The sequence below is a fragment of the Lethenteron reissneri genome, chromosome 51 (assembly GCF_015708825.2).
Source record: "Lethenteron reissneri isolate LAM-NWPU_2019-01 chromosome 51, ASM1570882v1, whole genome shotgun sequence".
Taxonomy (NCBI): domain Eukaryota; kingdom Metazoa; phylum Chordata; class Hyperoartia; order Petromyzontiformes; family Petromyzontidae; genus Lethenteron; species Lethenteron reissneri.
This window is the reverse complement of record NC_083829.1, coordinates 6265036-6289740: the sequence shown is the minus strand read 5'-3', so window position 1 is coordinate 6289740 and position 24705 is coordinate 6265036. Positions and strand designations below refer to the sequence as shown.

General features: G+C 52.6%; 2 protein-coding genes across 2 annotated transcripts in view; both read right to left on the bottom strand.

The window, feature by feature from the left end:
• Positions 1-3296: 3296 nt before the first annotated feature.
• LOC133355502 (high mobility group protein HMGI-C-like) overlaps positions 3297-24705 on the bottom strand; it is a 34987-nt gene continuing 13578 nt past the window's right edge. Inside the window, exons 4-5 of the mRNA XM_061572827.1 lie at positions 15517-15576; positions 3297-8444 (exon numbers count right to left, since the gene is read on the bottom strand). Of these exons, the coding sequence (XP_061428811.1) occupies positions 8388-8444; positions 15517-15576 (117 nt within the window). The 3' untranslated portion in view covers positions 3297-8387. The remainder of the gene's footprint in view (positions 8445-15516; positions 15577-24705) is intronic.
• On the bottom strand, positions 16994-23618 carry LOC133355451 (uncharacterized). The gene is made up of 2 exons (XM_061572761.1): positions 21812-23618; positions 16994-17997 (listed from the first exon to the last, which is right to left on the bottom strand). The coding sequence occupies exons 1-2, from the start codon at positions 23111-23113 to the stop codon at positions 17983-17985; spliced, it is 1317 nt and encodes a 438-aa protein (XP_061428745.1). The 5' UTR covers positions 23114-23618; the 3' UTR covers positions 16994-17982.

The following is a 24705-nucleotide window of genomic DNA, read 5'->3' as shown; positions in this document are numbered from 1 at the left end:
GTTCATTCATTTCCACAACGGCATCACGACGGGACACACACTCACTCACTCACAGTGTTTACGGGCAACGGTCTCCCTGCAACGTCGCATATCCGACCGTAGCGCATCCGCCGTTCCGACCGAAACATCCGACCGCGCACATTGAGAAGGCGTTCGTTTATTTTGATCGTTTAAACATCCGACCTCGACACACACACACACCGCTCCCTACATCGCGGTACCCCGCGAGTCGGATACGCGACGTTGTGCCGTGTCTGCCGGGTAACCGCCGATGTTTTGTTGTTAAAGCAACGTCGTCGCCGCTTAAACATCGATGAGGGTTACATGCTGCAACGTGACCTTTTTTTTACGACGCATCTTTATTGCGATGACACGCGCGCGCATAACACGAAAAGCTGAACCCTAGAACATGAAGACAACGGCGTGACCCCCGCATCGCCACTGGAGTGGAGTGGTGGGTGGCGCAGTCGTTAGCGGACTGCGCTGCGAACACGGCCACCTGAGTTTTGATTCCGGGGTCACGGCGAACGAACATCGTTGGCGAGTGATATGGGAACCAGTCGTGAGCCCGACCACTTCGTAAACCCGCACTGACCAGCGCGGTGAAGTATGGTCAAACAACTCCCCCCCCCCCCCCATTACCGTTCAGAGTATTTATAGTACAAGTTATAATATTGAGCTCTTTCTCAATCCACTGCTGGATGAAGGCCTCCAAATTCCGTGTTAGTCATCGTTTGACCATACTTCACCACGATCGTCAGTGGAAATTCAATTTTGGGGGGGAGGGGGGGGGATGACGACACCGATGACCGGTTCAGATACTACTCGCCACTGATGTTAGCCGTGACCGGGAATTAGAACTCGGGGTCTCCAAATTCGTAGCGCGAGTACGTCAACAACTGTGCCACCGCTCTCCACTCTCTCATGACGATGAATAATATTAATACTGTTATTATTATGATCATTAAACTTTTATTTTTTTCAATGGAAGCCAGGTCCATACTCTTTGGTTCTTTCGGTAAAGTCACGTGGGTGGAACAATTAATCGATCGCGACGTTTCGATCGGCACACGTCTGAAGACGATTGCTTGTGTGGCGATCGAAACGTAGTGATCTATTGATTATTCTACCCACGTGACTTTACCGAAAGAACCAGAGAGTTATGGGTTCCTGCAGTCACGACAGCTCCAAATCACTATGGAAGCCGGGTCATCTAACGAACGCAGCTCGGCAACCTTCTAAACATTTCTAGCGATAAAACAAACAAAACGTACGAACGTCTAACCGAGGGAATATGTTTATAGTAAAAAAAAAACGTACCGTTAGCTACGCGCCTCTCTGTGTTTTACCGCCGTAGCGAGGTATAAGAGCTGTTGCGAGGTAGTTGTGTTATTTTTTTAGTTTTTTTGTCCACGTGCGAGCGATCGGGCTCGCGAAACCGCGCGACTCCGGAATCGTCGCACCGCAGCCGCTTTGCCCACCACACACATCCTGAGCGAGTGGTTGCGGCAGACGCGCGGCACCACGCGTGTCCGCCGTGGAATTGCGGCGCGCGCGGCGCTCGCACGAATCGCGGCGGTTTCATCGAAAGTCGAGGCCGCCACTGCCGCGGGCAGCAACCGTGGAGCAGGCTGCTACGCAACTCGGTTGCAGAGACCGTTCCACGTTGCAAGCGACTCGGTTCGCAGGCAAACCACGTTGCGCGCGACTGATCACACGAGTTGCGCTCACGATTTCTCGGGTGCGGACCGGCTTGAGGCTGCGGTTTTGTCGCGGAGGTCACGAAGGTCACGGAGGTTACAGAGGTCACGGAGGTTATAGAGGTCGCAGAGGTTAGAGGTCACGAGGTTACGGAGGTTACAGAGGTCACGGAGGTTATGGAGGTTACAGAGATTACGAAGGTCACAGAGGTCACAGAGGTCACGGAGGTCACGGAGGTCACGGAGGTTATAGAGGTCACGGAGGTTACAGAGGTCGTGAAAGGTCACAGAGGTCACGGAAATCGTGAATTTGAATGAGGTCGTAAGTGAAATACTGCAAGTGGCTCTTCCTTTGCGTCCCACGCACTGAAAATACAAAACTGTATTCATATACAAATCTGTATTTTAAGCGTGTGGAGTGCAGCATTTTCGACCACTGCAATTGAGCCGTTGTCAATCACTCGCACGCACAGCGGGACATCGATGTCCTGCAGAGAGAGAAACCTCGTGGAATCTGACGCCAATGTCAAAAGTGTCCAGTTCGGAATCCACGTTTGAAATACCGTGTAGTGTAAACTTTCTTAAAGGCTACTCTTGAGGTTTATTGTGATTGTTTTTTTTTCAGTGATTATGTTCGTACAAAAATAAACGTAAACAAGTGTGACCCTCTTTAAGACATACCTTAGATGTGTGTGTGTGTACGTATAGCACCATGACCTAACGATAAAAACAATCGTATAAAGTTCACACACGCGCGAGAAAAAATGCTGAAACTAAAAACTAAATAATCAGTTTGACACGTAGGCTTTCGCGGCCAATATCATCGTACTCGGATTCTAAATGTTGTGGCTTGGCTCTCCAACACACCGGTTAGTGCTGTACGAATTGGCTACGTTCTGTATACGCTCCAAGCCTGGTGGTGTTTCATTGAGACGCTGTCTTTCCGACAGACCTGTTCTTCACCTGAGGACGGCTGCTTGCGTTGTGGCCGAAACGTCGTGAGAATTGTATTTTATAACGTTTTATTATTTATTATTTATTATTTTATTATTTCCCTTCTACGTGACTTTACGAAAAGAACGTTCTGTTTACGTGACTAGTTGTCTGTGTCGGGTGGTGGCGGGTTTCAACCACACATTTATATATTTACGAAAAATATATTTCTAACCCCAAAACCTCTATTATGGATGCCGAATAATATAATCTTTGCGGCTTTGCAAATATCGGTTCGTGTTTTAACCGGCTGAGACTCCGTTCGCGATCCTGGGTGTCTTCAGTGTGAGAGCTCAGACTTGGCTTTGAGTTTCTCAAACGATAAGCAGTTCACAAATTCACTCGATTTGTAAATGTTCAGCGGTGGTGACGGAGCCGGCGTGAGCTCCTCAATAAATGCAAAGCTGCCACGTTTCCCAACTACTACGGGACATGTGACGAGTTCGGAGCCCCCCCCTCCCCTCAGCCACCACCGCCCACTTTGACATGGCCACGCCCAATCGCTAACTACCCCCAACCCACCCCCCATTGATGTTGACCCCACCCCATTGATGTTGACCCCACCCCATTGATCACAGCCCCCACCCACCCAGGTAGGCCCCTCCCACTGTCCGGATAAGCCCCTCCCACTGTTCAGGCACTAGACGGTAATTAGTATATTTATAGAAACCGTGTGTTTTGCTGTCACGCATTTAGCACCAAAAATAAGTAAACAATGTCACGCAGCTGGATCAATAGCACCTCGCGATTCCGTAATCGTCGTCACTACCATCGTCATGGTTACCGACAGCGTCGTCGTTGTCATCGTGATGACGGTGATGGTCGTTATCGCGATTTCACCAGAGTTGTCAATCAACAAAAGCGTTACTTTCATCGTCATCATCACCGCCATCAACGTCATTGTCATCGTCACCAGTCGTCATTGCCATCATCATGGTTATCGTGGGACCTTATTGCCAGAAAGGGTAAAAATATTCTCATTTTTCATACCATGATTATCGGCAATGTCATTAGCACTCTCATCACCATCACTGCCATCATCAGCACCATCATCGCCGCCATCATTCACATCAAAATCATCCTCGTCAATGTCATTATCACTGCCATCATCACCATCATCATCACCGCCATCATTCACATCAAAAATCATCCTCGTCAATGTCATCATCGCCATCATCATCAGCTGCCAGATCAAGATAGACGAACACTGACGCATGTGTGTGTAGTTACCCCGACGACCGCTTTCACCGTCAACGCACAGTCTCTCTGCTCTGCCACTGGTGCGCACTGCGGCGCCGTGGCTTCAACTCGTGGCTGCGTTATTTCCACCCCCCCCCCCGCCCCACTCTTGACAGCCGTGCGTCGTTCTGAGCGGCCGCGCATAACTGGCGATTGCCGAAACGGCCTTGAAATCCCAACCGAGTTGATTTCAGGCGTGGAATGCGTTAACCCGGAGGGTCGCCGCTATGCGAGTGTTCGTCGCTGATTTTCAGAGATGGGTGGAGGATGGCCCACTTTGGCCAATAAGACATCCTCAGTGTGTGAGGGCCGCCGCACATTAAAACCCGTTGGGGTTTGACAGCAGCACGATGATGGTGGGGGGCGTGGGGGTGTTTTCGCATGTTGTGTATTTGTCGGGAGGAGGGCCGCGCGTAAAGGGCCGCACTAAAGGCTGCCAGTGGCCTGCGGGGCCTTGCAATGAAGAGCGCCGCGCTACGTTGCTGCGATGAGGGGGGGGCCATCACCACGTCGGGGGTGACGCCGGCTGGCAAAACCCACTTGCTCTACTGCCACCTCGAGGCTGCAACTCTCAGACGTCGACGCGGCAACGACGTCTGTCGAGTTACGTCCGCGTCACGCGCCGGTGGGGAAATTATTTGGCGAAAATGAACAACTCTCGAGAGGTCGACGCTTGTCGCCGTTTCTGTTGTAGACTTCTGAGTGGCGTGCGGGCGATCGGAGGGAGAGAGAGAGGGAGATCGCTGTCGATTACAATTCCAAATTTTTTTTTTTTTAGACGCTGTCGCCTCGACAGACCTGTCTTCACCTGAGGACGGCTACTTGCGTTGTGGCCGAAACGTCGTGAGAATAATTTTATCATGTTTAATTTTTATTATTTTATTACTTCCCTTCTACGTGACTTTACCGAAAGAACCAAGAAGATTTATCCCTGCAGTCACGAAAGCAGCTTTAAATCGAAATTTGGTTTAAACAATTGAAAAAACGCATCGGGAAGTTGATCGTCGTACGAGTTTTGGGCCGGTTTTGTGAGATTCGACCCGGCCGCCAACAAAATGATTTTGTCTCATTTTCTCTCGATTTTGTATCCCGCAATCATCGTGCTGCCATCGGCGTCGCGTCGTCACGGGACGAAGAATCCGTTGGGAAAATCTCGCAGAGCGACGAGACCCCCCGGCGGTGTTAGCAAACGTCCCGCAGAAGCGGACATCCCAGAGCTACTTGTGAGATTCGACCCGGCCGCCAACAAAATGATTTTGTCTCATTTTCTCTCGATTTTGTATCCCGCAATCATCGTGCTGCCATCGGCGTCGCGTCGTCACGGGACGAAGAATCCGTTGGGAAAATCTCGCAGAGCGACGAGACCCCCCGGCGGTGTTAGCAAACGTCCCGCAGAAGCGGACATCCCAGAGCTACTTGTGAGATTCGACCCGGCCGCCAACAAAATGATTTTGTCTCATTTTCTCTCGATTTTGTATCCCGCAATCATCGTGCTGCCATCGGCGTCGCGTCGTCACGGGACGAAGAATCCGTTGGGAAAATCTCGCAGAGCGACGAGACCCCCCGGCGGTGTTAGCAAACGTCCCGCAGAAGCGGACATCCCAGAGCTACTTGTGAGATTCGACCCGGCCGCCAACAAAATGATTTTGTCTCATTTTCTCTCGATTTGTATCCCGCAATCATCGTGCTGCCATCGGCGTCGCGTCGTCACGGGACGAAGAATCCGTTGGGAAAATCTCGCAGAGCGACGAGACCCCCCGGCGGTGTTAGCAAACGTCCCGCAGAAGCGGACATCCCAGAGCTACTTGTGAGATTCGACCCGGCCGCCAACAAAATGATTTTGTCTCATTTTCTCTCGATTTTGTATCCCGCAATCATCGTGCTGCCATCGGCGTCGCGTCGTCACGGGACGAAGAATCCGTTGGGAAAATCTCGCAGAGCGACGAGACCCCCCGGCGGTGTTAGCAAACGTCCCGCAGAAGCGGACATCCCAGAGCTACTTGTGAGATTCGACCCGGCCGCCAACAAAATGATTTTGTCTCATTTTCTCTCGATTTTGTATCCCGCAATCATCGTGCTGCCATCGGCGTCGCGTCGTCACGGGACGAAGAATCCGTTGGGAAAATCTCGCAGAGCGACGAGACCCCCCGGCGGTGTTAGCAAACGTCCCGCAGAAGCGGACATCCCAGAGCTACTTGTGAGATTCGACCCGGCCGCCAACAAAATGATTTTGTCTCATTTTCTCTCGATTTTGTATCCCGCAATCATCGTGCTGCCATCGGCGTCGCGTCGTCACGGGACGAAGAATCCGTTGGGAAAATCTCGCAGAGCGACGAGACCCCCCGGCGGTGTTAGCAAACGTCCCGCAGAAGCGGACATCCCAGAGCTACTTGTGAGATTCGACCCGGCCGCCAACAAAATGATTTTGTCTCATTTTCTCTCGATTTTGTATCCCGCAATCATCGTGCTGCCATCGGCGTCGCGTCGTCACGGGACGAAGAATCCGTTGGGAAAATCTCGCAGAGCGACGAGACCCCCCGGCGGTGTTAGCAAACGTCCCGCAGAAGCGGACATCCCAGAGCTACTTGTGAGATTCGACCCGGCCGCCAACAAAATGATTTTGTCTCATTTTCTCTCGATTTTGTATCCCGCAATCATCGTGCTGCCATCGGCGTCGCGTCGTCACGGGACGAAGAATCCGTTGGGAAAATCTCGCAGAGCGACGAGACCCCCCGGCGGTGTTAGCAAACGTCCCGCAGAAGCGGACATCCCAGAGCTACTTGTGAGATTCGACCCGGCCGCCAACAAAATGATTTTGTCTCATTTTCTCTCGATTTTGTATCCCGCAATCATCGTGCTGCCATCGGCGTCGCGTCGTCACGGGACGAAGAATCCGTTGGGAAAATCTCGCAGAGCGACGAGACCCCCCGGCGGTGTTAGCAAACGTCCCGCAGAAGCGGACATCCCAGAGCTACTTGTGAGATTCGACCCGGCCGCCAACAAAATGATTTTGTCTCATTTTCTCTCGATTTTGTATCCCGCAATCATCGTGCTGCCATCGGCGTCGCGTCGTCACGGGACGAAGAATCCGTTGGGAAAATCTCGCAGAGCGACGAGACCCCCCGGCGGTGTTAGCAAACGTCCCGCAGAAGCGGACATCCCAGAGCTACTTGTGAGATTCCTTCAGGTCACCTCTTGTCCACACGCACCAGAGGGCAGCACTTTCCCACCCTGCCCTGATATAAGAGAGTAACGCTCGTTGCGTGGCAGTCAAACCGACCAAACGTTATCGCTCAGAGCAGAAATATTGCCAAATTAAGTGCACATCCAAATGTTATGCGATGGGTTTCACGTATTAAATAGGCGACCGGGCTGAGATCATCAACTCATATTCTTAGGTTTTTTCGGTAAAGTCACGTAGGTAAAACATTAAAATTTATAAAACTAAATATTAATTTTAATGTTTTACCTACGTGACTTTACCGAAAAAACCTAAGAATATGAATCCTTGCAGTCACGAAAGCTTCAAATCTAGAATTATCAACTCACTAGACTTGAGAAACCCAGTTGAATCACAACCTCAGGCTAAGTGAGCCAATGGGGCTCTGTGTCAGCCCATTGGTCTCTATGTAAGCCTCTGGGGTCTCTATACTGTATAAGTCCATGTGTAGGTCTGTGATTCTATATGCAATTCATTGGTGACTGGGTAGAGTCCATCAACTCTCTATATTTGAAACCCCGGTTTAATCACAACTCATTTTACGTGAGTCTATGGGTCTCTATGTGAACCTATTGGTCTCTGTCTGAGTCTGTGGGTCTCTATGTGAGTCTGTGGGTATCTATGTGAGTCTGTGGGTCTCTATGTGAGTCTCTGGATCTCTATGTGAGTCTGCGGGTTTCTATTTGATTCTATGGTTCTCTGTGTGAGTCTGTGGGTCTCTATGTGAGTATCTGGGTCTCTATGTGAATCTATGGGTCTCTATGCGAGTCTGTGGGTCTCTACGTGGGTCTATGGGTCTCTACGTGAGTCTATGGGTCTCTACGTGAGTCTGTGGGTCTCTATGTGAGTCTATGGGTCTCTATGTGAGTCTATGGGTCTCTGTGTGAGTCTATGAGACCCCGGTGTAATCGCTGTGGTTGCAACCCAGGATCTCAGCGGTGCCGGCTCAGAGTCTCTGACCTCTGAGCCACCACGTGGCCTCCGTTTAGATATTCATTTCAGTTGAGCACAAACCAATTTTTTGCTTTGAGTTTATCGCGATTTCCCCTCATCCGCCAGACTGTGCAGTGCGGTTAACTTAACACCGCGCGGTTAAATCGCGTCTAAACGGCCGCCTTTGTGTGTTTGGGCATCATATTTTAATTTGTTCCGTGCAGGCAGTTGGCAGTTGACCTCGTTAGCCACCTTACGTGTTCACAGGACCCGACCGTCTTGAGGTAGCATGAGGCCTGCTTCTATTGGCTGGTGCCCGAGGACCCCTGGGGTGGCTCTTGAGCTGCCTGTTCCGGTTCCTTGAAAAAAAACAAACGCAAAAAAAAAAATCACAAATACAATTAGATTCTTTAAATATTTGTTTTTGTCATGCAAATAAATGTACATGTCACGATTCGATGAATTATCCAGCATTTAAGCTCAACAGCAATTCTCGCGGACAGATTTTTTGTTAAAGTGATTTGAGACGACCCGGCGTTTTCGCTTGAAACTGCACCAAGCATTTAGATTTAAAGCTTCTTTCGTGACTGTAGGGATTCATCTTCTTGGTTCTTTCGGTAAAGTCACGTAGAAGGGAAATAATAAAATAATAAAAATAAAACTAATTAATTCACATGACGTTTCGGCCACAACGCAAGCAGCCATCCTCAGGTGAAGAACAGGTCTGTCGGAAAAACAGCGTCTAATATGACTTTGAAACCCCCCGCCCACCTCCTACGCATTCCACAAGTAGTGACTAATCCCATATCTGCATTTCCCATAAATATACTAAATTCCTCTTGATATGCAAATTCCTTTGTCAAGGCGCTCTTCCCCCTCCAACCCAGCTTAAATATACGCTGCCAAGCCTGGTGGTGCTCATTCAGACGCTGTCTTTCCGAGAGACCTGTTCTTCACCTGAGGACGGCTGCTTGCGTTGTGGCCGAAACGTCGTGAGAATTATTTTATCATGTTTAATTTTTATTTTTTTATTATTTCCCTTCTACGTGACTTTACCGAAAGAACCAAGAAGATGCGCCAAGCATCTTCAGGACAAAGCAGTCGATCGGCGCATCGTGAAGCTGCTCGTGCGCCACGTGGCAACGTCGTCCGTTTAGCTTTGTCGGGTGGCGGAGGGGTACCACGAGGAGAAATCCGACCACATCATCACGTGGCCTAACACCCCCCCCCCCCCCGCTCAAAAAAATCAATGATGAATCACGACACTGGCTGTGAAATCACATTTCTCACACGTTTAGCCAATCCCCGGATATTTCGCACGGGGGATCCGTGATGCGTGAGCACAGCAGCAACGACAACAGAGACAAAAAAATAAAAATATGCAGAGAACGAGTACTTATGTACGTTGCTAACCGCAGGTGCGGAATAACGCACGACAAATGAGGTTTATAAAGGTCACGTAGGAAACACGTGCGAGTCAAAAAACTGCGCAAATGTTATGTGAAATGGTTAGGTAACAGGCGCGCATGTAAGATCTATACAGGGGTGCTTTAAAAAAATGTGAACACTCTGAGAATTTGCAACATCACCGCAAGATACGTGCTACCTCCGGGCTCTAGAGACCACCTGGAGAAGATTCCAGGGCACGCGTTGACAATGACGGCGAGTTACTGCAGCTACATACTATTAGCATTCCTTCTCTTTATTAATGTTATCCCTATCCCCTCCCTTTGATGCTGCTAATCCTGCATAATGCACGGGCATAATGACTTTAAACCCCCCGCCAAACCTCCTACGCATTTCACAAGTAGTACTAATCGCATATCTGCATTTCCCATAAATATGCTAAATTCCTCTTGATATGCAAATTATTTTGTCAAGGCGCCCTTTCCCCCTCCATCCCAGCTTAAATAGTCGCTCCAAGCCTGGGGTGTATCATTCAGACTGTCTTCTCGACAGACCTGTTCTTCACCTGAGGACGGCTGCTTGCGTTGTGGCCGAAACGTCGTGAGAATTATTTTATAATGTTTTATTTTTATTATTTTATTATTTCCATTCTACGTGACTTTACCGAAAGAACCAAGAAGATGAATTGGGAGACTCTTTAACTTTTTGAAACGATTAACATCACATTTGTTATCATGTCACAGTGTATTACCCGTTATTTCCCCATTAAAAACGATATAAGTGTTAAAACATTTTTTGAAGTACCCTGTATATTGGTCGAACTTGACGACTGGCGAACCCTGATCTGTGACCCCTTCCTATCGGGTCGATGAACTGTTACAATCCGTGCTCTTGATTCGAATTTGAAGGAGAGACGAGAGTGGTGGGGCAGTGGTTAGCCCGCTGTATGACAACCACAGAAAACCGAGTTCAATTCTCGGTCACGGCCAATATCGGTGACGAATACCTGAACCCGACGCGTGCATCCCCTGGGTTTACTCAACCTTAAATGGGTGGTCCTGGCCTTCATAGGTGCTCGTTAACACCACTTGCCCCGATAGACTGAACCCGGCGATCTGAGTTTCATTCTCGCTCATGGCCAACACCGGTGACGATTATCTGAGCTGGTCCCGGGCCTCCCCTAGGTCGACTCGGCCTCAAACAAGTACCTGGTGCAATGTGTAAACATCGCCACTGGGGAGACAAAGGCGGACGGGCGTACTGCTGGCTACCGTTAAAAGTACTTACCCGAAAATGATGCTGATGCTATACGGGGGATCTTTGTCTTTGTTTGTACCCAAATCTTAGACTTTTGTTTTTATAAAAACCCAAACCGCTCTCCACCTGAAAATGTTTCTGCACAGGAAGCTGCGATTCCCACTCCCGACTCCAGGAAATGAGAAAAGCACGAGGTCCCTCACTCACTCACACGGTCACTCAGTCTCACTCACACCACATGGGCTCACTCAGTCTCATTCACTCACTCAGCCTCACTCACACGGCCTCACTCAGCCTCACTCACTCACACAGCCTGACTCACTCACACGGGCTCACTCAGTCTCATTCACTCACTCAGCCTCACTCACACAGCCTCACTCACTCACACGGGCTCACTCAGTCTCATTCACTCACACGGCCTCACTCAGCCTCACTCACTCACACAGCCTGACTCACTCAGTCTCATTCACTCACTCAGCCTGACTCGCACATCATCACTCAGCCTCACTCACTCACTCACACGGCCTCACTTACACAGCCTCACTCACTCACACAGCCTCACTCTCTGCTGCTGCTGCTTAGTCGGTCACGTTCGCTCAGACATTTGCTTCGGCGGTGACCTTAAGACAAGAGCACACGGCAAACGCAGCTCTCCAGGAACTGCACGTGGTGGTTTTGTTGTTGCGCGTGACGCACGAGCGCCGGTCCGTGTCGAAGGAGCAACTCGACTGGCGTGTTGTTTAATTGTCTTTTTTACCCTTCTATCTGGCAACAAAACTGACACCTTTTTACAAGGAGTCATGTTTGCATAGACCGCATACCTGCAGTCATAATACAAACAAAAGACACAACTCTAATAATGTATGCACTGTCCTTGAAGTTGATTGGTCCACACCCGAGACAGCTTTCCTTAGAGCCTAGTCTCACATGGTGTTGGACCAGATGACGCCAAAAGGCGCACAACTCAAAGACAATGCACCATCAGAGTATGAGAGCTCGGGGCAAGCATCTGGCAAATGAGGTTCCCATAGTGGCGTGTTGCTTGTTCGCGTGACAAATCCTTTACCACTTGGCCGTGTCGGGTGGTGGAGGGTCACGACGCATTTACAGGTAGTCCCCGAGATACGATGGGGTCCGACTTACGATATTTCGATCTTACGATGGCGAAGGCGATACGACAAAATTGTTAAATATTTTACATTTCGCGCGGCAGGCAAACGCAGCAGCGTACGAATCTTGGAGAGTGCAGTACAATGTGATACGTTACGATACGTTCAATGCGTGTATGATACGTAGCTTTAGCGATTTCATTTTAGGGTTACCACGATACGCTACGTTCAATGCATGTTAAACGTTTTTTTTATAGCAGATAGGATTGTTTCCTGAAAAAACTTTCTATTAAATTGCAGTTCATATAGGTCGGCTAAGAATTTACTTTGGTTTTCTTACTTTACATTTTACTGTGCAATACAGTATTGTCATTAATAAATACACAGTATATAGTTTATACAGTACGGTCCTGTAAATTGCTTTGTTTTGCTAAGTTATCACCGTTCTGTAAGACTCCTGGGTAGGCTAGGCCATCTTCGACTTTCGATATTTTCCACTTACGATGGGGTCGTCGTAACGCATCTCCATCGTAAATAGAGGACCGCCTGTATAGTGAACGCGATCTAACCTCCCCCCCACCCCCCCAAAAAAAACAATCTCTGTGACGAATAATATCGGTCGCGAAAAGCCCGCAGCTTGCTAATCTGCACCGGTCCTTGGGAATTCTGAAGGCGAGAAAAGGAAAACACAAAAACATCCCAACGCAGACTTTCAAATCTCAACACCTCCCCCTGTCTCTCCCCCTCCTCCCCTCCCCCCAACGCCACCCCATCTCGCCCCCACTGACCCCGGAGTTCCCTTCCCAGCGGCGTCCTGCGTCGGATCGTCAGGAATGTCGGCGTAGTGCCCACGGCGAGGGCGGTGACTCGGGGACCCTGGGACCGTGACATCTGCTGCTCAACATTCTGCGTCTGATAACTGACAAAAAAATAAAAATCTACTTTTTCTTTTAAAATGTTTAGCGGGTAAGAGCGGCACGCTGGGCTATTGGTGGCCCTTTTTCAGAAGCGGCCTGGCGATCGCTCAATCGAGTGGCTTAGCATCACGTGGACATTCATAGCGGTCAAATACACCACAGAGGCACGTTCATTCTCAATGTGGAGGGGCGGAAAAACGGGGGGACCTGGAGAAAAATCCGCACGAGAGACACGCACACTCCAAATATACAGCAGCAGCAGCAGGCGTCGGGGTCGGGATCGAACCCACGACCTCCTGTATACCAGGCGAGGTAGTTAACATCTCCTAGCCACCGTGATGATGATGATGAGAGAGACACGCAAACTCCAAATATACAGCAGCAGCAGGCGTCGGGGTCGGGATCGAACCAACGACCTCCTGTATACCAGGCGAGGTAGTTAACATCTCCTAGCCACCGTGATGATGATGATGAGAGAGACACGCAAACTCCAAATATACAGCAGCAGGCATCAGGGTCGGGATCGAACCCACGACCGCCTGTATACCAGGCGAGGTAGTTAACATCTCCTAGCCACCGTGGTGATGATGATGAGAGAGACACGCAAACTCCAAATATAAAGCAGCAGGCGTCAGGGTCGGGATCGAACCCACGACCTCCTGCATACCAGGCGAGGAAGTTAACATCTCCTAGCCACCGTGATGATGATGAGAGAGAGAGACACGCAAACTCCAAATATACAGCAGCAGGAGTCGGGGGCGGGATCGAACCCACGACCTCCTGTATACCAGGCGAGGCAGTTAACATCTCCTAGCCACCGTGATGATGATGATGAGAGAGACACGCAAACTCCAAATATACAGCAGCAGCAGGCGTCGGGGTCGGGATCGAACCAACGACCTCCTGTATACCAGGCGAGGTAGTTAACATCTCCTAGCCACCGTGATGATGATGATGAGAGAGACACGCAAACTCCAAATATACAGCAGCAGGCGTCAGGGTCGGGATCGAACCCACGACCACCTGTATACCAGGCGAGGTAGTTAACATCTCCTAGCCACCGTTGTGATGATGATGAGAGAGACACGCAAACTCCAAATATAAAGCAGCAGGCGTCAGGGTCGGGATCGAACCCACGACCTCCTGCACACCAGGCGAGGTAGTTAACATCTCCTAGCCACCGTAATGATAATGAGAGAGAGACAATTACACTCCAAATATACAGCAGCAGGCGTCAGGGTCGGGATCGAACCCACGACCTCCTGTATACCAGGCGAGGTAGTTAACATCTCCTAGCTACCGTGATGATTATGATGAGAGAGACACGCAAACTCCAAATATACAGCAGCAGGCGTCAGGGTCGGGATCGAACCCACGACCTCCTGTATACCAGGCAAGGTAGTTAACATCTCCTAGCCACCGTGGTGATGATGAGTGAGAGACACGCAAACTCCAAATATACAGCAGCAGGCGTCACGGTCGGGATCGAACCCACAACCTCCTGCATACCAGGCGAGGTAGTTAACATCTCCTAGCCACCGTGGTGATGATGAGAGAGAGACACGCAAACTCCAAATATACAGCAGCAGGCGTCGGGGTCGGGTTCGAACCCACGACCTCCTGTATACCTGGCAAGGTAGCTAACATCTCCTAGCCACCGTGGTGATGATGATGAGAGAGACACGCCAACTCCAAATATACAGCAGCAGGCGTCAGGATCGGGATCGAACCCACGACCTCCTGCATACCAGGCGAGGTAGTTAACATCTCCTAGCCACCGCGGAAGTGGTAGTCCCGTGTGCGAGGGAGTGACACAGTCCCCTCCTGGCATAGTAACGTGGAGTGGAATCCGGAAATCGCCGCGCAGTGCGTGCGCGGCGATTCGTGTCCTCGGAGAGCAGCCCGTGAAAGCGGATATCACAGAGCGACCTCTGAGGCCCCCTTCTCCTTCCAGTGGCACGCTGCTCCACGCACAGCGGAGGGAAACCCTTCGACGCCGGCTCTGCCGCGTGACGGTCACGACAGCCAACCCCGACATTTGAATTCTCTGCGCTGGAATTTGGCAGAAATTTGGTGAAACGTCAAATGTTTTTTTATTGGCGGGCGTGGAGGGGGGCAGCATCTACATGGTGACCAGTCAGAGACCGTCAGCCAGCTGCACTTGAGAGCCCGGCTCAGGGAGACTCTCTCGACAGCGACCTCGCTTGTGGGCCCTTTGCCCGGCGGGCGCGTGAGCGAGCAGTTGCAGGGCTACGCCCGTACCGCGTCCCGATGCCAATTGCGCCGCCGCTACCGTGCAACGTTTGTTTCTGTGGCGCTACTGCAACAGAATAGCAAACAACAACAAAGACATCTTCTTTGGGTCTTTCCGGATAAATCACGTAGATGGGTTAAAAGAAAATAACAAAAAAATAACAAGAAACTACGACGTTGCCATCGCAACACAAGCGTCCGTCGTCAGGAAGAACGCTTGTGTTGCGATGGAAACGTCGTCGTTTTTTGTAATTTTTTTGTTATTTTCTTTGATTGCCATCGACGTGACTTTTACCGAAATACCCAAAAAATATGAATTCCTGCAGTCACGAAAGCTCAAAGTCAACAAAAGACATCGTGTCTCAGTGATGCAGCAGTGAGGCTGTGGGCACGTTGCAGTGAGGCTGTGGGCATGTTGCAGTGAGGCTGTGGGCATGTTGCAGTGAGGCTGTGGGCACGTTGCAGTGAGGTGGCGCTCGCCAATTTACCCGCTTTCTTGGACGCCCTCGTCCTTTCGTCTCTCCCGGTGCCTCCGTTGCCTCCGTTGCCTACGGGGACAGAAGTGTGGGAATCGTGATCGTCGTCATCATCATCACCGCGATCAACAACAGCGTGATCATCACCGACATGAGCATTGCCATCGTCGTCAACGTCAGAGTTCTGTGAGTTTCAATATCAATATGTGCTCGCTAACAACACTTGCCCCAACAGTCTGTTAAGGCTACATAGGGGGCCTTTGTCTGTGTGTGAACGAGTGTGTGTGGGGAGTGGTGGTGCAGCGGTTAGCGCTACGCTGCGCTACGAACCTGGCGACCCGTTGGTGGCTCACGGCCACCAACACCAGTGACGATTATCTAAACCGGTCCTGGGCCTCCCCTAGATCGACTCAGCCTCAAATGAGTACTCGGTGCGATGTGTAAACATCGCCACTGGGGAGACAAAGGCGGCCGGGCGTGGTGCTGGCCACTCACCCCCTCGTGTGCCTTTATAGGTGCTCGCTAACAGCACTTGCCCCTACAGTCTGTTAAGGCTACACGGGGGATCTTTATCTTTTGTCTTTATGCGTGCGGTCTGGTGGTCCCCCCTTTTGTTTTAAGAAGGGGGGGGGGGTCGTCACTGATGATAATTTCACATCTACCGGGCACGTCCCTCCTCAGTGTGCCGGTAATGGTTCTGCGAAGGATTTTTCATCGCCCACCCCCCCCCCCCTTGCCAGGGTCGCGTTGATGCCGAGAGGCTCCGATCTGGTCTCACACAGAGACACGGTCCTCTGAATTCTCTGTGTGCTACAGCACGGGCTAGATCAGGGGTCAGGAACCTTTTTGACTGGGAGAGCCATAAAAGCCAAATATTTCTAAATATATTTCATTGAGAGCCATATAGTATTTTTAACGTTTAATAAATTAAATGTCTTACTTTTAATGCGACTTCTGGTGCTGCATGGTTTTACTGATGGCCTTGTAGTCTGGTTCGTACGTGGTGAGGTTGAGCTTCATGCAGGCGTGACCCATGAAATTTATCTTCAAAGCTAATTTCTGTTTACTTTAAAATGACACAGTATTATAAAGCAATATCACAAGTATTTAAAAATCAGTTCCAAACTGATTTTTATTTATTTTTTAAACTCAAAATTGTCTGGGAGCCAGATGCCGTCACTGGAAGAGCCATATATGGCTCGCGAGCCATAGGTTCCCGACCGCTGGGTTAGAGGGAAGTTCAAAGGGACCTACGCCTCTGCTTTATTGACCTCGGTCAAGGCCTATGATACAATCACTAGGCCGGTGCTCTGGGTTGTTCTTTCGTGCTTTCGGAGTCCCTGACTCTCTGCTCATAATTCATCAAGGACCTTCATGATGGTGGGCTGGGCCCGGGTAAATTCAGAGCCATTCCCTGTTCACCTTGGAGTGTGACAGGGATGTCTTCTGGCTCCTACATTATTTGACCAGGTGGTTAGAGACACTTCCCATGACTGTGTAGTAAGTATATATGGAGGCTTGACGACAGGATCGGAGGCACACTTATTTATTACACCAACACAGTTGTACAGGTCACTTGGCTACAGGGATTCTCGACAGCTAACCCCTCTAACCTATACCAATTCCTCCACTACGGGACTAGGGGAGGCTATCTGTCCCAGCTTGGTTAAGCTGGGATCCCGGCTCCCTGAGTCACCAGACCAGCTTCGTCTGGGCTCTCGGGGCCACGCCACCGGCTTGCCCTGGTCGGCCCTTATAAGGACAGCGAGCCAGGGGAGCTCTGGGGCCTACACTAGCTGGTCTTCCGTCTTCTCTGGTTAAAGCTGAGTCCCGACCTCGAGCCCTCGAGCTCATCACCTTTTATAGGACTCGCCCCCGAGGGGGGGCCCGTGGGGGATACACATGCGGACGTCGGTGCTAGCGCCACCCTTGTGTACGGCCGTAACCCCGCCCATTGTGTTTGTTGGCCATCCGTGGCCATGCATAATTACACCTCAACATTCGTAGCCATGCGCAATTACACCTCTACATCACCCCCCCCTGTACAGCTCGCAGCCGTCCCTGGCTGCAAAAAAAAAAAAAAATCAGAATAAAGGTGCATCCCTCACAAAAACCCCGTGTGTGTGCCTCGCGTAATTTTTAACAAGAACAAGAGAACCTTAACAAGAACAACAACAGGAAGAGAGAGAGAGAGAGGAAAAAAAAATAACCCGACGCACCCCCCCCGAATAAATACCCCAAAACCAACATATATACACACACTCCGGACGCCACCCCTCCCATTGTCCGCAAGGCCCCCCAACGGCCGACCTCACAATAGTCTGCGCGTTTTGGCGCGCGTCCGCGCGGCGGGCCCATCACAAGGGCCCGTCCTGGCACGCTCAGTGACGGTTGTTGACGGTCCGGGTGCAAGAGAGTCAGGCGTCGCTGCCGAGTGACCCCCGACCCCTCCGGGAGGGGTTGGTGGGTGTGGACCCGTCACTCCTGTTTCACCTGGGGACGGAACAGTTGGCGTCAGGTTAGGCGAGTGCAGCGACGACGGGGAGTCGGCGACACCCTCACACGTTTGGCCATGCGTGTGTGTGTGTGAACCACGGGGCGGCGCGACAAATGGTTTTAACCTTGAGGGGTGCACATACCACCGGCGCCTCCCCCATTTGACGCGAACACATTGCGGCCGCAAAACCTGCACGACCTCCACTGGCCCCCGCCACGGCCGTACCAATTTCGACGAGGTTGCCAGCGGCACCTGAGGACAGTGCAACCACGCCCTGTCCCCTGGTTCCCATTTGACCACCTGCACCCGCCCCAACCGAAGCCTCTCGTTCGCCTTCTGGCGGAGTTCAGAATTTTGCACGGCCGCTTCCCGCGCCTCCCGCGCCTCAGACAATTTAGCGATGTTAAATTTAATGTGTTCGGACAAATTAGACTTCGCCGGGAGCGCCGAGAGCTTCAGCTGGGTCGCCACAGGGGGGTTAACTTCGCGCCCATACATTAAAAAGAAAGGGGAAAATCCGGTGGCCGCATGAGGAGCCATTCTGTAGGCCTGCAACACACCGGCTATGCGGAGGTCCCAATCCGTCTGGGATACCGACACCTGCTGGGACAGCATGGACGTGATGGTCCGATGCAGCCGTTCCACCATCCCGTCAGTTTGTGGGTGATACGGAGAGGTCCGAACCTTCTCCGTACCCAAGAGGTCGCACACCTCACGTAGGAGTTTACCAGAAAAATTCCTACCCTGGTCAGTAAGCAGCCGTTCCGGAGCACCTTTGTCGAGGACATAGCCCTGGACAAAGGCCTCCGCGATGGCTGCTGCCGACTGGTTCGCCAGGGGCCAGGCCATAGGCCATCTCGTGAAGTATTCAACCCCCGTTAGTAAATACCTATTGCCCCTGGGCGTAGCGGGAAATGGCCCAAGTATGTCCAGAGCGACGAGCTCGTTAACCCGGGAAACTTTTATGGACTGCAGCGGAGGGTTGGACCCCCTCGCAGGCGGCTTCCTCTGCGCGCATTGCGTGCATGACCCCAAGAGATCCCCCACGTCCTTTTCCATGCCCGGCCAGAAGAAATCCAGCTGGAGCGTGGCAAAGGTCTTGTGAACCCCCAAGTGCAGAAGCCGCTCATGAACAGCCCATACCACCTTACCCCTTAAAGCAGCAGGCACCACAAGCCGCTGGCGCCGGGTTTTTCCATCCCAGTGCATCAAAAGACCCTGGAACAACCCCCACGAGTCAACGTTTTCCACCCCCTGACCAGCCCCCCCGACGCGACGGCGCAAAGCGAGGAGGGAGGTGTCCTCCATTTGGAGGCGTCCCCATTCCGCGACCGGCAACCCCAGCAACGAATCCCTCCCTTCTTGCTCGATAGGACCCGAAGCCGAAGGTGCATCGGTAGCGGCCACGAGGACCGAATCGGTGGTGACGTTCGGGGGCCTACAACGCCCCGAACCCAACAGGCACGCGCACTCCGAAGTGGGTGGCAATCGTGACAGGGCGTCAGCGTTCGTGTGGCGGACACCCTTACGATATGTGGTGACAAAGTCATAGTCTTGGAGGATCTCTAACCATCGAGACAACTGGCCCGATGGTTGTTGAACCCGCAGGGCGTACTGTAGGGCCGCATGATCTGTACGGACGGTGAACCGCCGACCGTACAGATACGGGCGGTACTGCTGAATGAAATAAACAATGGCCAATAATTCCCGACGGGTAACGCAGTACCGCTGTTCGGCTGGAGACAGTACCCGACTACCGTAAGCCACCACATGCTCTACGCCCCCGATGAGCTGGGACAGCACACCCCCGATGCCCGTGTTACTTGCGTCAGTATCGAGCAAGAAGGGTTGTGAAAAATCCGGGTAATTCAACGGCGGAGCTCCCACCAAAGCATTTCTGAGGGCGCGAAAAGCAGCCTCCTCCTCCGGCCCCCAATGAAACCTGACTCCCTTGGACGTCAAGGCATGCAATGGTTTCGCAATCGTAGCGAAGTCAGCCACAAATCGCCGATAATACGACGCGAACCCAATGAAACTCCTGACCTCTCCCACAGAGGTGGGAGTCGGCCAGGAGCTGACGCATTCCGTTTTGGCGGGATCAGTGGATATCCCCGAGCGCCCAACAATGTGACCCAAATATCGCACCGATTCGCGGAGTAAATGACACTTCTGTGGTTTAAATTTCAAATTGGCAGCCCGCATTTTGAGAAAAACAGCACGCAACCTCTGGAGGTGTTCCTCGAAGGATTTGCTAAAGACGATGACATCGTCTAAGTAAATCAAACACGAATCCCATTGCAAACCTGCCAAGACCAATTCCATTAACCGCTGAAAAGTTGCCGGCGCAGAATGTAAACCCATCGGCAAACGGTTAAATTGGAAGAGGCCCTGCGGTGTACGAAAAGCAGTCTTAGGTTTCGATTCGTCATCCAGAGGAAGCTGCCAGAATCCAGATAGCAAATCAAGGGTGGAAAAGAATCGTGCACCGGCCAAGGCGTCGAGCGACTCATCCATCCGAGGAAGCGGGTACGCATCTGCCACAGAGATTTTGTTGAGACGCCGAAAGTCAACACAAAATCTCAGTGAGCCGTCGTGTTTCTTCACCAAAACGATCGGCGCGCCCCACGGGCTGGTGGAAGGGGAAATGATATCGGCGGCTAGCATGTCATCAACAGCCGATTTGACATGATCCTTTTCGGCGGGACTCAACCGAAAGGGATTTTGGCGGATTGGCGCGCTGTCACCCGTGTCAATATGGTGTCGCAGCAATTTTGTACAACCAATATCAAATTTGTGTTGACTAAAAACGTCAGCAAATTCGCTCAGGAGAACTCGCAGCTGCGCGCGCTGCGAGTCAGACAGGTCCACTGAACCCGCGCAAAGCGCATCCAGCCATCCGTCATCAGAGTCCGAATGCGGTCGCGACGGAGGATCGGTGGATACCTGACCCACGAGTGGTTCCTCATAGGGCACCGGCGTTGCGTGTGCAAGCACGGTCCCTTGAGGAACCACGGCCGTTCGCGATCCCACATTAAGGACTGCAATGAAGGGGTCCCCATCCCCTCTCACCATAGTCTGAGCCGCGAGCAAATCGGGTCCATTGACCCCGGCCCGAGATGGACCCAACAAGACCCCCCGATCCGCAACCCCTGCATCAAACGGCCGACGCAACCTAAGAGGGACGAGCATCTGAGCCCCCGGAGGCACGCGCACAGTTTTTGTGACGAGCGCCTGCACGGTGGCAAACGCCCGACGCTCCGTGGTGGGGGAAGACAGAAATGTAACGCGTCGGCCCGATGGGAGCTCAATGCACCCTTGGTCAATAAGGATACGGATGGGCATTTTGGCCAGAAAATCCGTCCCCAACAGGCACGGAACCGCGAGTGAGGAGGAAACCAAAACAGGGCCGGATAATTTAATGTCCCCAATGCAGATAGTGGCGCGGATTTGGCCAATAATGCCCAGAGAGCCCCCGTTAGCGGCATAGCACGGCACGTCAACAGGGAGCAAGGGACGACTTTGAACGGGAAGGATGTTATAAATTAAATCAGATATAATGGTCGCCGATGCCCCTGTGTCAATTAAAATCCGCACCTCTACCCCATCAATGTGACCGACCACGACCGATGATCCCGCCGACGCAGCAACGACACGATGGGCGAGCTCCGACCACTGACCCGGTTGGAGCGCTCGCCGCATTACCGAACAATCGCGCGCGACGGACGGGGAATTTGGAGCCCTGTTTAGTTGAGCGCGTGAGTGTGTGTCGGATGTGTGCGTGGGCCAAACGTGTGAGGTGCCGCGACTCGCCGTATTTCTCTGCTGGAGCTTGGGAGGAGACGGCGTGGCGTCCTGACGAGGTGTCGCCCCGCGCTGACGGGGAGCCCGGCATCCAGACGCAACGTGGCCTTGCAGGCCACAGTTGTAGCAGCGTGTGAGCGCCCCAGATGACCTGGGCTGCTCCTGGCGGCTCGGTCCATTCCGAGCCTGCGGTGCCGCCGATCTCCATTCCCCTCGCCGCTCCACCCCGCAGACCTCCTCCGATGGGAGGGCGGTGGTCGCCATGGCATGGCCGGCCGCCCCCTTTGCCGCCTTCCGACGCAGGGACCGCAAGCCCCCGTGGATGTGGCGCGCGACCAGCAGGGACGACATCTCCGCGTCGTCCTGAGCCAAGACGTTGACGTCCAGCTCGTCAGCGAGTAGCAGCAGCTTCTCAGCCACCATGGCATCCACTCCTTCCTCGTCCATCCTTGGGAAAGCAGCCTTTGCCAGAGCCAGGAGAGCCGTCCGGAAGGCCAGGGGTGACTCGTTGGCGCCCCGACTCCGATCGTGGAACAGCTGCCTGCAGTCCGAAGGCGGCCCATAGACGGCTGACAGCAGCTGCAACGCCAGGTGTAGAGTGGCGCGCTTTTCCCTCGGCGCCGAGGTGAGGGTAGCCAGGGCGTCGTTGTCCAGCATCGCTGGCAGCGCGCGTAGAGCCTCGGCGTCCGACCAGTTCGCCATCTCTTGATGAGCGATGAACCGCCTCTTGAAGCCGCCCCAGTCTCCGTCAGCGCCGACAAATTCTTTAAGAGGCGGCAGACGCTGTTGTAAGGCGGCGTCCGTGGCCGCAGAACGCTCTCCGTCGCTCCCCGCCGATGATACAGTGTGGGCGGGCCGTGCACATGGCATCGCCGGTCGCTCTGATGTTGACGCGCCGGCCGGCGTTGATGATGTCACGGCTTGTGCTTGGCGCTCAGCAGACACGTGACGCGGGCCGGCCCCGCCCTCCGCTCGTACTGTAGAGATGGCGGGAAATTTGACCGCGAGCCGCGTCGGGGTGGCGGGAAACGTCGCCCCGCGCCGGCTGCCGTCGTCGACCCGCGCTGCTCCTCCAGCCCCCAGCCGCGTGATCTCCTCCAACGCGGCGGCCGCGGCGTAGAGCAGGTCCGCCAGGCGGGAGTGGGCCAGCCGGAGTCCTTCGGCCGACGCATCCCCCTCCTCCTGTCGTAGCGGCGCGGGCGTACTCGGCCCCGGCTGCTCCGATTCGACCCCGGCCATCACTGGTGGAGATTCGGCCGCGGCGTCTTCCATCTCCGACTCCCTGGTACGTGTCGTCCCTCGTGTGTCCATCGTTGGACGTTTACTTCTGACACCAGATGTAGTAAGTATATATGGAGGCTTGACGACAGGATCGGAGGCACACTTATTTATTACACCAACACAGTTGTACAGGTCACTTGGCTACAGGGATTCTCGACAGCTAACCCCTCTAACCTATACCAATTCCTCCACTACGGGACTAGGGGAGGCTATCTGTCCCAGCTTGGTTAAGCTGGGATCCCGGCTCCCTGAGTCACCAGACCAGCTTCGTCTGGGCTCTCGGGGCCACGCCACCGGCTTGCCCTGGTCGGCCCTTATAAGGACAGCGAGCCAGGGGAGCTCTGGGGCCTACACTAGCTGGTCTTCCGTCTTCTCTGGTTAAAGCTGAGTCCCGACCTCGAGCCCTCGAGCTCATCACCTTTTATAGGACTCGCCCCCGAGGGGGGGCCCGTGGGGGATACACATGCGGACGTCGGTGCTAGCGCCACCCTTGTGTACGGCCGTAACCCCGCCCATTGTGTTTGTTGGCCATCCGTGGCCATGCATAATTACACCTCAACATTCGTAGCCATGCGCAATTACACCTCTACAACTGTACAAGAGGAATTTCCATCTGGAACGGACAAAATGGGAGGATGATCGATACCCGGGTGCAGTCGAGAGCTAATGACCATCCCCAGTTTGGCAGTGGTCTCACTTTGAAGAAGTCAAGTGGGATATTTTCATCAGTTACTTCACGCTGTGTGGAAGCTTCCTGGTCTGTCACTCCATACGAAGCTCCGGGTCTTCTCGGCCAGACTTATGCCATCTTATCTCAATCCTCGTGAAACATGGAACTCTTTAAAGGAACATCTGTGCTGGCTTGCAACAGGCTTACCAGCCTACGAATCATCCTGGATTTTAACCAGACTGGATTCTATGAGCTCACAGACCTTTCAAAGATTTGGACACAGTTCCATCAGTAAGCTCCGGCAGGCAAGTCTCCATTTGGCTGGGTCATGTAGCCCGCTTGCCCAGCCCCCGCATGGCAAAGCAGCTTCTATTTGGCCGGATAGAGGGGGCTGAACAGGCGCGGCACGGGCTGGAGAAGCGATGGACTGATGCGGTGCAGCAGGATGTGGAGCTGAGTGGACTTGCCGATGACTGATACCAGCGGTGTCAAGATCGGCCTCTGCGTAGGAGGCTCGTGAAGGGCGCTACTGGGCAGTGCCGGGCTAGGTAGACATGAGCACGGGGGGAAACAGAGGCGGGCGGGCGTGGAGCTGATCACACCGCCTCGCTCGTTAGCCATTGCAGACTTTCGATTTAAAACTTCTTTCGTGACTGCAGGGATTCATCTTCTTGGTTCTTTCGGTAAAGTCACGTAGAAGGGGAATAATAAAATAATACAACATAATAAAATACAATTCTCACGACGTTTCGGCCACAACGCAAGCGGCCGTCCTCAGGTGAAGAACAGGTCTGTCAGAAAGACAGCGTCTGAATGAGCACCACCAAGCTTGGCAGCGTATATTTAAGCTGCTGGGTTAGGGGAGGAAGGTTTGGTTTGGCTGTTGCAGCTCTTTACTATAAAAATTCCTTCCCTTTATTACTGCTAACCCTACTCCCTCCCTTTGTTGCTG